The following is a 16,066-nucleotide window of genomic DNA, read 5'->3' on the forward strand; positions in this document are numbered from 1 at the left end:
GACACATATAGTTATTTTCAATGGCTTTGATTTTGGATTCAAATTCATTTGAACATTAGAACATAACAAAGACATTATAAAATCACTAACATTGACAATCACATTTGGTCAAAGTTCATTAATTCATTTGTACTTGAGCTATCAGTTTTTGCAGTTATATCACTTTATGAGTACAGTGATATATGAAAATAATATTATAAAGTGGAGCCTTGAAGTAAGCATTTTTTTTAACCTGTCATTTATTAAAAATATCTATATCTACAACAAAATGTGTGTGTTCACGTATTCTCTAACGTGGATGTGTTATGGTGTCAGCCATAAATTTCATTGTGTTCTGCATTGTAGCTTTATTCAATGTGGGGTCTATAAACTCCAACAGCATAGATGCAATAAATGCCATTAAACTGCTTAAACCCCGTTAATTGTTGCTTTTGCTATACACCACATTGTTTTCTTTTAAAGCAGAAAATCTAAAACCAATTGCCTTTATTTTGGTCCTCAGCTGCTGTCTTGCGGTAGCTATACTGTGCCAATCTGAAATAAGGTGCAAATGTAGGTTATCTTTTTAAAGCTGTCACCTCTTACCCTTAAGAATGATAGTTATAAGTACTTTGATTTTATTTCCAAAGCTTATTGTAATAGCATTACTTCTTGAATATGAAATTATGTCTGCAAATTCTGTTTTTCCAACCATCAGTCAAGAACAAAGTGGGGACAGGAAGAGCTCTTTGTGGGTAATAATTGGTTTGCCTCTGAATCTCCCAAAAAACAAAGCCCGTTCATTGCAGCTGAATGTGATTAAAACAGCTCTCCGAGGACTTCCTGCAGTGGGGATATAAAGAGATCTCCTCACTCAATTCTGGTGGCAAATTGCGTTGTGGGTGTTCCTTCTCTCAGCGACCTGTTCCTGTTATAATCAACGCAAAGTTCCACCATTAACTACTGTATTTAGCTCATTGTCCCTGTGGGGTGCAGTCAGAGCATTTAATGTCAAACATAATTGGTGAAGTTTATGAAAAAATCTGAGGTCTGTTATTATTAAGCCTTTTTGGCATCAGCAGTTGAGTGTGTTTGTCAAGGGAAGATGCAATTGTGAGAAATTGTATACATTTTTTTTGAGGGGTTGTTTGGTTATTTGCAACATTGTGTAGTTTACACAGAGAATGTCATTTTCAAAAACTTTAATTTTGAAACCCGTTCTCAAAAGTTTGCGTTTTCAGGCCCCAAAACCCCATTGTCATTTAAACGAATGGCCAAAACACATACAAAGTTTTCCATTTTTTTTTTTTAGTTGATAACGGTGTCATGTAAATGGCCCCTAAGCTTGCAAGTTTTGCATCTCACAACATTTGAGACCCTTAAAGCTACACTATGTAGGATTTTCTCCCATCTAGTGGTGAAATTGTATATGACTACCAACTGAATATTACTTTCTAGCCCCTCCCATTCCGAGGGCGTTTTAACTCCTACGGTGGCTGTATTATTTCAAATCTGCCGGCAGCCACGAGTAATCTCCCCCTCGCATTCATCACGGTGCCACTGAGTGTAAAAACGCGAAAGGCGAAGCTTGAATTTCCAGGTATGTCCCTCTTTGGCTAATGTATTTTCAAGATGGAGGCGCGACATGGCTGCCGCCATTCGCGCGACTCGCTCATATGCTAAATGGCAGATTCTATGCTCACGAGAATACTTGATTAGTTTGGTAGAAGTAATTACACATTAATGTGCACATATCATTTTGAAAGAACAAAGTGTTTTTTGCTAAGAATCAACTTAAAAAATTACACAGTGTAGCTTTAACAAGTAAAATAGAAAGCCACAAGAAGTGTGTGTATAATCTGTATTTCAGTTCACGTATTTCAGTTTCAGTTTTCTGCTCAAGAAATATTTAATATTATCAATGCTTGTGTGGAAACCATGATACATTTTTTTTCCAGGAATCTTTGTTGAATATAAATGAAGATAAAATAATAGAAAGCACAGCATATATTTTGAAACAGAAAAAGTTTTTGAAATTATAAATGTCTTTACTGTCAATTTAGATCAATTTAATGCATCCTTGCCAAATAAAAGTATTAATTTCATTCAGAAAATAATTAAATAAAAAGGTTGTTGTGACTCTACACTAGATTTGGAATTACTTTGTAGTAGTGAGGACTATGACTGGTCTAAACAAAACCCTTTTTGTAGCCTAAGATTATATGCAAAAATGCCACAACCTAGTGCAGTTGTGTATTAATTCACAGAGGAAAAATATTTGCATATTGCAGTGCTTCCTAATGTAATGTAATCTACTGTGACAAGAGCTAATTGCATATTCCAAGAGGTTGCCAGTTAGTTTTACCAAAGGGGTTTGTGTGTTAGTGGTTTGACATTGAGAAATTACTTATTGGATACTGTGAGACTAAATCCCTGCATTGTAAGTGTAAGTCAGTTTGCTTTGAACTCTTCAGGGTCTCCGTAATCGAGATGGCATTCATTCTATCAAACTCTTTGTAGTGTAATGGATAAAGCAAGCCGCCTCATGTCCCGCATTCATTATCAGTATACAGTTCGCTGGAAAGCTGTAATGTTAGTATTTCAGTTGATCTTTTTCTATGGACCTGACTTCAAAGGTTCCTGCAGGTAGAAAAAATCCACCTTTCACCAAACATGAAAGGAATAGGTGAGAAATGTAAGGTGCACCTGCGAGCTTGGTCTTTCGGAATGGTCTGCGAGATGGCAGTCGTATCACCGCTCCACCAACCCTCCCAGCCTGCCCTCCTGAGACCCTGCTGTTGGGTGTGATTTCTGGGACGCTCTGCTATCTCCACAAGCCAAACTCCCCTCCCTGTGTGTCTGAATAATGAGACGCTTCGTGAATGTGGACGGGTGGAGGGCTGGGGCGATGGAGGACCGTGGATCATGATGCTAGTCTGAAGAGGATATTAGTGGAAGTGGCACTAAGCGACAGCAAGATGAAACTGGAAATTTCATTAGCATTTATTTTATATAAATAGTGTGACTCCGCACATCTCTCATTTTAATAGGGCCGTGTTTTCTTCAGCAACCATTTCAGGCTCTGTGGATGTTAGGGAAATGTAATAAGGAGTTGCAAAGTGACTCGATGATATTGGATGATACTGTAAGTCAGTCAAGCCCTCTAAAGCAGACATTCTCAATAGCCGCTTTCCCACCATCGGGCCGAATGGTTCTAAGGAGGGTAAGGAACGGTTCCTGTTATATTTGCATTTGAGTTTGGTTTGGCACAGCATGATTACAAACCATTCTCGGTTGGCATTCGTTTGGCTAATCGCTATTTCCATTGAACTCTATTGGGAATGACGGAACTTGCGACCATAGTTGGCTTTGGGAAACACACCCCAGAACGGGGCTGGTAGAATGCGTGTAGTGACATCGCCAATCAGGATTGGTCACTTGTCTGTTGCCCGGCTACCAGTTTCTCTGTAGTTGCATGGCCAGCCAAGCTATTTGAGCAAAATAAACACAAGTTGATAATAAAATTTAAATAAATATCTGATCATCCTCTATAATGCGGTAGCTATATACATTGACGCATTTGTATTACATTCCAAAGAGTGGCCGTTATCAGCCCCACATGGAAAATGAAAACCATATCCGTACTGGCTGGGCCGGATCGGCAGGGAATGGTACAGTTAAGCACCGAGAACGGTTTGGCCCGATGGTGGAAAAGTGGCCTCCAGTTGTCCAAGACAATATTCAAAGGCTCCCTGATATAGACTATTTCCAGTATTTCTGCTGTAATTATGACAAAGCTGCTATCAAACTTTTTTTTTAATAACTGATAGAAATTGAGGTTTTGATATATTGTATAGTATTTAATTAACCATGATTCCTTTTGTGATTTCAGAAGTTTCAGTAACTATGTTCTTCAATCAAAACAAGTTATTGAGAGGGAAAAATAAAGAACTCAAATTAGTTTTGTATTATATGAAATATTTTCTATAATACATAACCTAATTAGAGTTAAATTATTATTAATATTTTAAAATAACCTATTTATTAATTTAATAATTTATTAATTTAAACACTTTTAAATACTCTTTAATCTTGAGGCCCCTACTGCGATCCATTCCACTGTTCTAAAGGTTGCTTTTCTTGAACAAAATGTTTCTTGAGCAGCAAGTCATCATATTAGAATGATTTCTGAAGGATTAAGTGAAGCTGAAGACTAGAGTAATGATGCTGAAAATTCAGCTTTGCCATCAGAAATAAATTACATTTTAAAATGTAAAAAATATAACTGAACCTGATCTTACTGATCCTGATCTTTTGAACAGTATTTCTAAGTACTATAGTATATATATATATATATATATATATATATATATATATATATATATATATATATATATATATATATATATATATATATATATATATATATATAAAAACTGCAGTCCCAATATGCTCATTTTACATAGATAGATTTTCCATAATGAACTCCACATGTTGTATCTTTTGATTTATGGCCTATGATTTATTTGCAGTTTTTAACTCTGGGAGATCCTGAGCTGTCAGTCGAAAACACAACAAAAACAAAGCAAAGCAAAGCAATCTTTTAGAAAGTTTTAACAGCTGTTCTTATTTTTTATTTTTTTTTGCATATTATTTCAGTTATCGGGACAATGCATCACATTTGTCACACTGATTCACTGTGAAGCAATAACATTTAAGATGGCTGAAATTTAATCAGAAGGCTTCAACACAATTACGGATATCCATGAGGAGGCCCTCCTCCACACAGTCTGCGCTCTCAGATACGCTCACATTTGTCATGCAAAACAATCTCTCCACTGCTGTCAAAGAAACTAATGGAAAACACTGGGATTTCTCTTAGAGTTTTATGTAGTGACAAATTTGAGCTCTTTTAGGCTAAGAAGGATAGTATCTGTTACATTAACTGGAATGGTAGGTAGGTAGGTGGGTGGTGGTGGTGGGGGGCATCTTGATTTATTATTCATTATCATAATGTAATCTGCAAAAAAAGCTAAGCTTACACTCTACATATATTATGATTAAACAGTGTCAGTAAATAACACAAAAGTGAGTAAATTAGTCAATTCTAACTGTAATTCTGCAGAATTTAATAATAAAAAATAATATAGTATATATTTGTTATTCATTTTTAAAGAAATTGTAAGTTGTGCGTGTGCAAAACTCACCACTAAAGGTGTGTTCACGTCATTTTGGAATTAACGTAATTTGTAATTACTAAAGTAGGCTATGATCTCTAGATTACATGTCTTGAGTCCCTCTTTCACTGTAAATCTATTGGATTATTTTCTGTTTGTTTTATCATCCAGGAGGAATAAATCATGTCTGATTGCTTAGAAAAGCAATAGCAAACATTTTTCTAATCTGATGTATAATTCATATTAGCTGCACAGAGAAAATAATGAGAGAAAAATCCCTGACCCTAAAGCAAGAGCTCAAGCTTGTAATCTCAGTCCATTTGCAGGTTTTATATTATATTATATTTTATTTTATATATTATAATCTGTCTTTAAGATCTTTCCTTCTGCACTCCACTAGAGACATAAGTGATGCAATTTTAATTTAGTTATTGCTGTCAAAGAGGAGACCCGCCTCTGTACTTTTATCAAGATCTTATATCTGAACATATTATGTATAACATTAATTGATGAGCACATTGTTTTACATGTGCATAAGCAATGCTTTTATTGCTTGTTTCTGCTTCCCCTTCGCCTGTGTTTTGATTCGGAGATGTACTCTTTCAGAAGATGCCTAATAGCGCCCCCTACCGTATAACATGATGTGTCTGAAATCGCGTTCTGTCTGAGTAGGTACTACATTTGAATGTACTTTGCAAAAAAGTCACGTTAAAAAAGTCAGTTTTTTTTTTTAATAGTATGAATATGTGTAGAATGGACGTACTACATCCCCCATGTTGTTACTGTCATGTGACCTATACCAGCGTCAGTTGCATCACTTCACTGCCATTATAAATCCTCATAAATCCTCTCCCAAGGCCTCATGGGATAGTAATGTATCCATCGATTGCACACTTCAGAATCTTAGTGGCCATAAGTAGTAGTAATAAGTAGTAGGCCATCCAGGGACTTTTCACCTACTGTTTTTTGACTACGTTTTCAGACATACTGTTTTTCGCATAGTATAGTAGGGAAATATATACGATTTCGGATGCAGTGACAGTGAAAACACGGAAAGCCGGAAAATTCCGTCAATGGCGGGGAAAATGTTAATACACATAAACCCTGCTTCAGTTTGAATGGACTATGAGATGTTGGTCTGGTTACGAGGAAGCCAGTATGGAAGCTAATAGTGTATTTCTGAACGTTTAAAGGGATACTTCAGGATTTAGCATTAAACTTTGTATCAGTAGAAAACCTGTAGTATTTTCGAATTACCGTGCTTTCCACCCTCATATCCCCCTGAGACGAGAGATTTATGTATTTTTTGTCTGGAAAAAATCCACAGATGATGCAAAAATCTGATTTTTTTGGCCAGAGGCTAAAGACTACAGCCAGTAGTAGGGGCTGTCCCGCATGTTTTCAACCCGCCCAAAGAGGGTGGGATCTCACTCACAGAATGTACACAGTGTCAGCCATCTTTTTTTGGAAGCTAAGCTAGCAGGCTCTTGTTCTGTGGAGAAAGCTGAGTAGCTAGTAGTACCATCCTCTTTTTCCCGGACATGTCCGGCCGTCGAGATCGTTCAAAATGTCCGGGATTCGGCTTTTGCTTTCTGCAGTCGCCATTCATTGTTTACATGCACACCTTTTGTTTCAATCTAACTGAATTCATTCCGATTAGTGAACATGAACGCTAAACAAGTGATTGGTTGATGTGCGTTTTAACATTGCTAAGAAAATTCCCGCTCCTCCGTGAGAGATACGAGACCGGCGCGTCTCACAGGTGTCGCTCATCAGTAATCACGCCACCGGCCTCTCATCGTTCTCCCGCGGCCCTCAGCCTCGTCCTGCTCGCCACAGTAAACATAATGAATGGCGACTGTAGAACGCAAAAGCCGAATCCAGGACATTTTGGGCGATCTCGAAATCCCGGGCAGACTCGTCACAGAGACTCACTAGTAGCCTAGCCTTTGTTGTTTTCAACTGCACTCTCTTACCGGTAGGCGTGGCTTGGGAGTGGCCTCCTAGGGCAGCGAAGCAAGTGCATTCTGGGAGTTATTGTCTTTCATCCACATAAGCCAAAAATAAATTTTCTGGCTTTTCTCAGTCTAGAAAGCTCCAAATTCAAAAATAATTTCACATTTCTTCTACAAAAATGACCCATTTTAAATGCACATTCATCTTTCCAGAGTTGAAGTATCCCTTTAACACAGAATTTGAAGGTAAATAAACATAAAATATTACTAATAAATTGATATCAGCATTTTGATTTTTACTTTTTTTTAACTGGCAGACCACAAAATGACCAAAAACAAAACAAATAAACAACAACAAAAACATTACCTTAGACTGAAAAAGGATCCCAAGCCAAATAGAATATCTTAGAAACCTGCTAGTATGTGTGTTTGGAAAGAAATCAGACTTGGTACTCATCCAGACTCATTCATTGTGTTTGTATAGCACAGTACAATACAATCAGCCAACCATGCAAGGTGTCTGACACACCTTTTCACACTCTCAGAATGAAGCCTGGAACCAGAGAGACAGTCATGGACCACAGGCTGATCTTGATAAAGGCTGTAGGCGTTTATGGTAGAGGACGTCAAAATGAGATGCCAAAAAAAGATTTTTATTAATTATTGTATATGCACACTGAGCATGAGACTGATAAATTGAACTGTCTGGACGCTTATCTCTGCATGTCATACTCGCATGATCATCACAACCAGCGTGACACTTTCCAACCAGCTAAATGGTGCAGGGAACCCTGATATAGATACTTTCCAGGATAACAGAAACTTTTGAGATTATAAGTGTATGCTGCTGTGTAGAGAAAAGCTGGAATCAATGAATGACACGCACAGACAGTATCAATGTGAATTGCTCTGTCAGCTTAGGAATGGAGTGGAGTACAGCATGATGGAAACATGGTCCTTTGTATCAGTGTTATTTTATAAACTAGTTTATATACTATTATAGTATTTATCAATATTTTGAATTAGTTCTTTTTTTTATACTTAAAATTTTCAGTTTAAGTAATTTTGTTATGTGTTTTTGTAATTTCTATTCAATATTTCAATAGTTCAATGCTTATATTAAGCTTAATTTCATTTTAGTTTTAGTCATTTTAGTACGTAAATAATGACATTTTTTTTATACAGATAACATCTTTAATCCAGGCAAACCAAGATTTAGTCTAAGTTTTTCATCTAATATTTATATTTTATTAATTATTTTTAGTAGTTTTAGTTCACAAATGTAAACAGTGATTTATGTTAATCATTTCTTGGTTATCTTACTGCTACTGTGAGAACCAAAAACTAATTGAACAGTTAAGTGACACTGTCACAAAAAAAAAAAAAGATATATACATAATAATATAAAACCAAGTGCCATTTATGTTGAAGAAAAATAGCACAGTCAAGCACACTTTTCAACCATAATATTTCACAAAAAGAACTCAAAGCTCCTCTCCTTCAGCTAATATTCTTATTATAATAAGCTTATGTTCTAAAATTTTGCACCAGAAATCCTGAATGGAGGCGTGTACGTGGATCAGAACAAGTTCTTGTGCCATGCTGACACCATCCACTGGAATGACATCATCAAGAACCCGCGTTCTGAACTTCTGGTGGTTCCTTCCAACAACAGTGGCAACACATGTGAGTTCCTCATGAAGAAGATTTGACAAAGTTTAATAGCCAGACTGTTTTTTTAAAACAATAATGTTCATATCATCAAAACATAAGATTAACTTCATGCCTTTTTTGTGACTAACATTTTTTATTATAAAGAATTATTATTATTATTATTATTGCTGTTATAATTATTATAATAATAATAAAAAAAAATTATTAGTATGAAAACCCTGAAGATGGAGCAGGTGGGCTTTCTGTTTTTACCCTCTCCTACATTGTAACTGTAACAGTTAATTTTCCAATAATTTATTCCATGAATATTAATCAAGGTCTTTCAAACTCAATTCAAAAACTGTAACATCTACAATAGGGAACTAGTCTGTGCAGAAAAAAATAACAGCTGTCAGTAGTACAATTCTAAGGATGATTGAATACATTTAATACCAGTAAGATGTGGTATAAATGTTACTGGTTCAGACAAATACAATTCAATTTCAAATCTAGTTTCTGAACTATTTATAAATGATATTTGTTGATACATCTGGACGATTAGTTTTATGCGGAACACAGAAGGTCATGTGTGATTATTTTGGGTTATTTCCGCAGGCAGACGGTGTCACAGATCTTGTAATGGACGTTGCTGGGGTCACCAGGAAGACCAGTGCCAAAGCTGTGAGTTTTTATCCATCCTATCTACGTCCACAATATACCACAGCCGCATTGTCTCTTCCACACTTTAATGACAATTTAGCACTTTTAAGAACTGAAGTTGCCATTTAACTCTCTGGAGTTTTGAGAAGTTTTGACATGCCCTGACATTTGTGCTATTTTAAGTTGCGTACAAATGGCTAAAGTCTGATTATTCAGCACAAACTGGGCTACAATAATATGTCAGCAACATGCACATGTTTACAATTCTGAAGTAGAAAAAGTAGACCCTTTACAGTTTCGAATGATGCATCTGTATGATCATAAATGATAGAGTATTTTAAGTCGATTTTGCTGCTGTAAAAAAAAAAATAAAAAAAAAATAACGCATGCGTTCGTCGACCCCAGAGAATTAAAGGATTAGTTCACTTTCAAAAAATGTTTTGCTCATAATTTACTCATCCTGATGTCATCCAAGATATCCATGTCTTTCTTTCTTCAGTCAAAACATTATGACGCAATGCGTGGCACATCTCAGAGATGGTACACGATGAGCATTTGTGGTTAAAAAGTATATAATATATATATATTTTTTTTTAGAAAATGACCGATCGTTTCGCTATAAGACCCTTATTTCTCGACTGGGATCGTGTAGAGACTTTGAAGCTGCATTGAGACGGACATTTGAACCTTCTTTGAACATTCATATAGTTGGTTGCAATTGAAGTCCATTCTGTGTAGAAAAATCCTGGAATGTTTTCCTCAAAAACCTTAATTTATTTTTGACTGTAGAAAGAAAGACATGTCATCCATATCTTGGATGACATCGGGGTGAGTAAATTATCAGCAAAACATTTTTTGAAAGTGAACTAATCCTTTAATAGCCCAGGAGATTTTTTATTTTTTTTATTTTTTTTACTTCATCGCTGATTTTTCCTTATAGACAAACAAATTGGTAAGTAAGCATAGCTGTAAACATATCATACAATTAATTACCATAATAAGTCATGCATTATACATACGTTTTATATTATATATATATATATATATATATATATATATATATATATATATATATAAGCCAATTCTTGCTTCATCCCTGATTGTTCCTTTTAAAGACAAACAAATTGGTAAGCATAGCTGTAAACATATCATACAATTACCATAATAAGTCTTCATGACTTCATGCATTATAAATACTGTTTATTTATTTATAAAAGTCAATACTAGCTTTGTGTGACAAACAGAGTGAAGTTGAAGTTGATTTACAGATGAACTGTCAAGAGAACAAACAATTGAGACCTCACACATTCCTCTGGGAATGATTGATCAAAGTATCATTATTAATATTTTGAGCACTTTTGAATGCTAGTTATTTATTTAATTGACTGTTGTTTCCAGACAGATTTTTCCATTTGATTGTTTGCGGCTACAGTATGTGCTTCCTGTCTCATATGTAATCAGGTGTTTTTTTTTTTTTGTTTTTTTTTTTCAACGTGGTTCTGAAGTTATGAATTTTCATTTCTGACACCATTTCTAATAAAAGGCAAAAGTCTGCCGTCTGGTATTGTCAGTTTGAGCCTCTGGGCCGGTAGCTGTGATAATCAATAGGTTGGAGGGTTATCAGGGTATCTCCTCTGTCTGGAACCTGCTGGTGATACAGCTCATAGTGTGGGTGGTAATTAGAGCTTAATACAAGAGTGACAAAAAGATGGACAGAGAGAGACAGTGATCATATTCTCTTCTGGGTGTCAGAGTGATGCACTTTAACAGCACAAGACATTTCAGACTGCTGCAGATGCTGTGAAGTATTTAAAGTCATGGAGTTTGATGTCTAATAAGACAGAGTGACAAACTTTTATTTGACAATGTCTGTTTTAGTTTTGCACACTACCTCACTTAACTAATTCAGCTGTAAGAAAGAGTGCATTGGTATGAATATAAACCAAACATGTAAAGGCTGGCCCCCAGTAAAAGATTTTTTTAAACGTAACTGATTTTCGAAATGTAAGAGACCAAAAACATGACGATAAAAAAAAAAATAGATTAAACAGTTTTTTGTTCCCCCATAGTGTGTGAAGGGCTGTGATGTGAACAAGACAGCACAAGCACAACACCCACTACAGTCCATTCACAAACAAGCAGAGTCAAGTAAAAAACAAGTAAAACAGTAGAGCGTTGACGCTTGCAACACCAAAGTCATGGGTTCGGTTCCCAGGGAAAGCAATAACTGATAAGAATGTAAATGTGTACCTTGAAATGAAATTTAAGTCGCTTTGGATAAAAGCGTCTGCCAAATGCATTAAAAAAAAATTCTCACAAAATCCCTCATGGTCAAATGTGACTTTAGAGTAAACAAACATGGCGGACAGTGGGCAAGAATAAATAGCGATGATAATAGTGTTTGGACTGCTTGAACAGAAAATTCACAGGAGAAAAAAAAAGATAAAGATTTGAATGAAGTCGTCGAATGCTTCCGTCAGCTCGTTTCCTGATTTTGTATCCTTTTGTTCCACACGACAATATACAGAGTGCATGTGCGTTTGTCCTCGGGGTTCCGCCCACACAAATGGATTTCGGATCGTAAATATATTCAACATGTTGGATATTTACAATTTAAGATCGGTGCAACCCTGGCGTGCTTTTTCAATGATTCAATCACTCTTAACACACATCACACCACAGGAAAATCTGATAAATTAATCTGTAGAACCATCAAGATAATCGGCACTTTACCTAGGATTGCCAGAAGGGAAGAATTTGGCCCAAACCCGGCCCGGTTATCTCGTAGTGTGTGCGTGCCTATTCTCAAGTATGACACTTTTCTATGCTAAGTATATGTTTTGAATGGCCAATATATTAGCAATTAACTATTTTGAGATTTAAAAAGTGAGTAAATTTTGAGTGAATCATGAGTAAATATTGTTCAAATTATTTGTTCTTTTTTATTCAAAGCAGTTAGCTATTCATGTTTATTTATATACTGTATTATAATTCTTCATTCTACTTGATACTTAATTTAATTAATCAATCAACAATACTATTGATCAGCATTACCAAACGCGGACGTTTTACACTAGAAACAATCACTGATGTACTATTTTATTTAATCCTGTGAAGCTGCTTTGATACAATCTGTATTGTGAAAAGCGCTATATAAATAAAGTTGACTTGACTTGACTTGACTTCTAAGTTACAACTGGCCGATATAATTCATAGATAGATAGATAGATAGATGACAGATATATGATTGATTGATTGATTGATTGATTGACTGCATGCTTATTGGCCTTTGGTATAGTTTTTTTTTTTTTTGATAGAAAACTATTTATTCTCATTCTTCCTCTATCTATATTGATACTCATACAGTGACAAAGACGGTGTGTGCAGAGCAGTGTGATGGACGCTGTTTTGGGCCGTACGTCAGTAACTGCTGCCACCGTGAATGTGCAGGAGGCTGTTTCGGACCCAAAGACACAGACTGCTTTGTATGTCAACTCTTTATTTCTTTACCTGATTCTGCATGATTTAAAAGGGTAATAAAGGCAATGACAAGTGCCTGCTCACTTTGTTTGAAAATGAATCTGTTCTCTTCATTATAGTCATGTTTTATCGATCCAACACATATGTACATGATTGTTTTTTTGTTTCGGTTTTTTGTTCTCAGGCTTGTACCAACTTTAATGACAGCGGGGCCTGTGTGACACAGTGTCCACAGCCATTCGTCTACAATCCAACAACCTTCCAGCTCGAACACAATCCCAACGCCAAATACACATTTGGAGCTTTCTGTGTCAAGAAATGCCCACGTAAGTTAGCTTTCTTGGAGGACGGCATTACTAATTTAACCAACAAACACTTTCCCTTGGTAACTCTTCATGTGCATAAAGTATGGGTGATTTGGCCTGATTCCATTTCCATTTTGAGATATTATCTTTTTTTCACCTCAGACTATCATTGCACAGCAGTCTCATTTATACTCTAATATTTTGCTGTCTGGAACTCAGATAACTTTGTGGTGGATCACAGCTCATGTGTCAGAGCCTGTCCGAGCAACAAGATGGAAGTGGAGGAAAATCACATCAAGATGTGCATCCCGTGCACTGACATCTGTCCGAAAGGTCAGTGCTATTCATAAAGGTTGTTCTTATGTTGACATTATGAACATGATGATACAAAAATGTCCCTAGGCAACCATTTTCTCTGCAGGTAATAGTACATTAGCTTCCTTAGCTCAAATAATACTACAAAAAAGTACACTACCATTTACAACTTTGGGTCAGTGAAGTTTTTTTTCTTTACAAAAAGCGAGCTCAAAAGCATGGTGAAAATTATGTGAAATATTTTTACAATGTGAATAATGGTTTTCAATTTTAATATATTTAAAAAAGTAATTTCTTTCTATGATATCTGAAATCGCCTGAAATCATTCTAATATGCAGAATTTTCTGCTCAGGAAACATTTTTTACTAATATCAGTGTTAAAGGGGTCATATAATGTCATTTTTGTACAAGCTAATATGATTCTTTAGGGTCTAAATTAAAAGTTTGTAATATACTTAAATTAAAAATTCTCATTAGTATTATAAGAAAACACTCATTTTACCTGCTCAAAAACAGCTCTGTTTTCAGCACGCCGTTTAAGTGCATGTGTCTTTAAATGATAATGAGCTTTGCTCACCCCGCCCCTCTGTTCTGTGCATACACCGTTTGTAACACAATAACACAATAACGCTTCGTTCATTGTAAACGTGGGATTATGAATTATATTGATAACGTCGTACATAGAAAACATGCCATAATGTACCCTGAGTGTAAAAATAGCCGCATTCATCGTGAAGCGTGCAAGCTATTTGCAAAGATTAAAGATTTATAAAGGTCAATAAAACGTTTCACTCACTTGTTCTTCTGGAGGTTCAGCAGGAACATGAATAGTTGGTACTGATCCTTTTTTCAGGTGCAGCTTCTTAGCAAAAACGGCTTTATACTGACCCTCGTTTATAAAGCAGTCTGGGAAAATGATTCGCGCAAACATGACAGCATTGACGTTGATCGTGGGGAATATTCCCTTCGAAAACAAACTCAGCCACTGCGTCTTCAGCTGTACGGATTTAGGAACATCATCAATATGACTGCTGTGTTCGTTATTACACCCAAGAACAGAACACCACAATCGTTAGACACCATTCTACTCAGCACTCCAGCTATCAACAATGAACGCGCCGGTCGGCGCGTGCTATGATTGACAGCTCGCTCACGAGGGCGGGTCTGTGTTTGAAACGCTGCTGTCAATCAGCCATCGTGGGAGGGGCGTCGATTTTGTGACGTCACAATATCGAACAGCTTGATTTGAGACAGGAGGAAAGTTAACATATAAGAAGATAAAAAAAAAAAAACACTGGATGGATTTTTATCATTTTATGATGGTTGTGTACAGACACTGCCAACACAGTACAATCAACTTGTAAAAGTGCATGTACCATTATATGACCCCTTATGGTTATGCTGCTTAACTTTTCTTTTTTTTTTTTGTGGAAACAGTGATACATTTTTTTTCAGGATTCTTTAATAAATAGAAAGTTCAAAAGAACAGCATTTATTTGAAATGAAATCTTTTGTAACATTATACATTTCTCTAATGTCACTTTTGATTCATTAAATGCATCCTTGCGGAATAAGAATATTGATTTGTTTTTTGTTTTTAAAAATATTAAAATCTTTCTGACCCCAAACTTTTGAGCGTTCATGTATAATTTTCAAGCTGAGCCAATCTATATTCACATTTGAGAGTAAACAAACATGATCAAAAAAGAAATTGACTATTTAACTGAAAAGCTGGTCTTTTTTTTCCCTACATCCGCCAAATTAATCATTCCGCTTTCTCCCATTTAGTTTCCTTTCACTGGTTCCATCTCCCCCTTCTCATACTGTCTTTGAAATGAAAGTACCAGCATGTGTTGCTTTGAATACTGGTCATCAGGATGGGATGCTTGTGTTATGGTGTCTCAACACAGGCTTCTTAACCATCTTAACCATCAGGATAACCATAAATAACATTCTAGTCTATAGATCAGCCAAACCAGCCTCTTGTTAAAAAGCATGCGTACTATTATACATGTGAAACCTGGAAATATATAGAGAGTAAACACATAACTGGTCAATTATATAATGATTGTAACAAAAGTGTGTTGTTCTTTCAATAGAGAAAATATTAATGAGGGATGACCACAAAATAAGCAGAAGTGATAATGGGCCCAGACAACAAACTGGGTCAATATCAATACGACTCACATTTAATCATAATTGAGCTCACAATGAGGGAGAAATTGATGTTTGAATATCTCTCTCTCTTCAGTGAATTGTGATAAAGCCAAACTCATTTTACAACAGATAAATGTATGTCAACATGTTTTTAAGAATATGGTTAACATGCTTCATATTTTGGGCAGTCGGAGTTGAGTTTGCAGAAAGGCGCTATATAAAATAACTTATTATTAGTTATTTCAACCAGAGAAGCAGTGTTGTTTTATTATTATTTATACTTTTTTAGTATTTATTATTTGTTTGAATTAGCTTATATTTTTATATTTCAGTGTTATAATATTAGTTTAAGTTTTAGTCATTTTGTTATGTGCTTTCGCCATT

The 16,066-nt window shown here is 35.6% G+C and overlaps 1 protein-coding gene across 1 annotated transcript in view; it reads left to right on the forward strand.

Moving 5' to 3' along the window:
* erbb4a (erb-b2 receptor tyrosine kinase 4a) overlaps positions 1-16,066 on the forward strand; it is a 214,634-nt gene that overhangs the window by 143,264 nt on the left and 55,304 nt on the right. Inside the window, exons 4-8 of the mRNA XM_081362522.1 lie at positions 8,663-8,797; positions 9,380-9,445; positions 12,791-12,909; positions 13,089-13,230; positions 13,429-13,542. Of these exons, the coding sequence (XP_081218648.1) occupies positions 8,663-8,797; positions 9,380-9,445; positions 12,791-12,909; positions 13,089-13,230; positions 13,429-13,542 (576 nt within the window). The remainder of the gene's footprint in view (positions 1-8,662; positions 8,798-9,379; positions 9,446-12,790; positions 12,910-13,088; positions 13,231-13,428; positions 13,543-16,066) is intronic.

This window comes from Scardinius erythrophthalmus, assembly GCF_964197995.2.
Source record: "Scardinius erythrophthalmus genome assembly, chromosome: 3".
In the NCBI taxonomy this organism is placed as follows: domain Eukaryota; kingdom Metazoa; phylum Chordata; class Actinopteri; order Cypriniformes; family Leuciscidae; genus Scardinius; species Scardinius erythrophthalmus.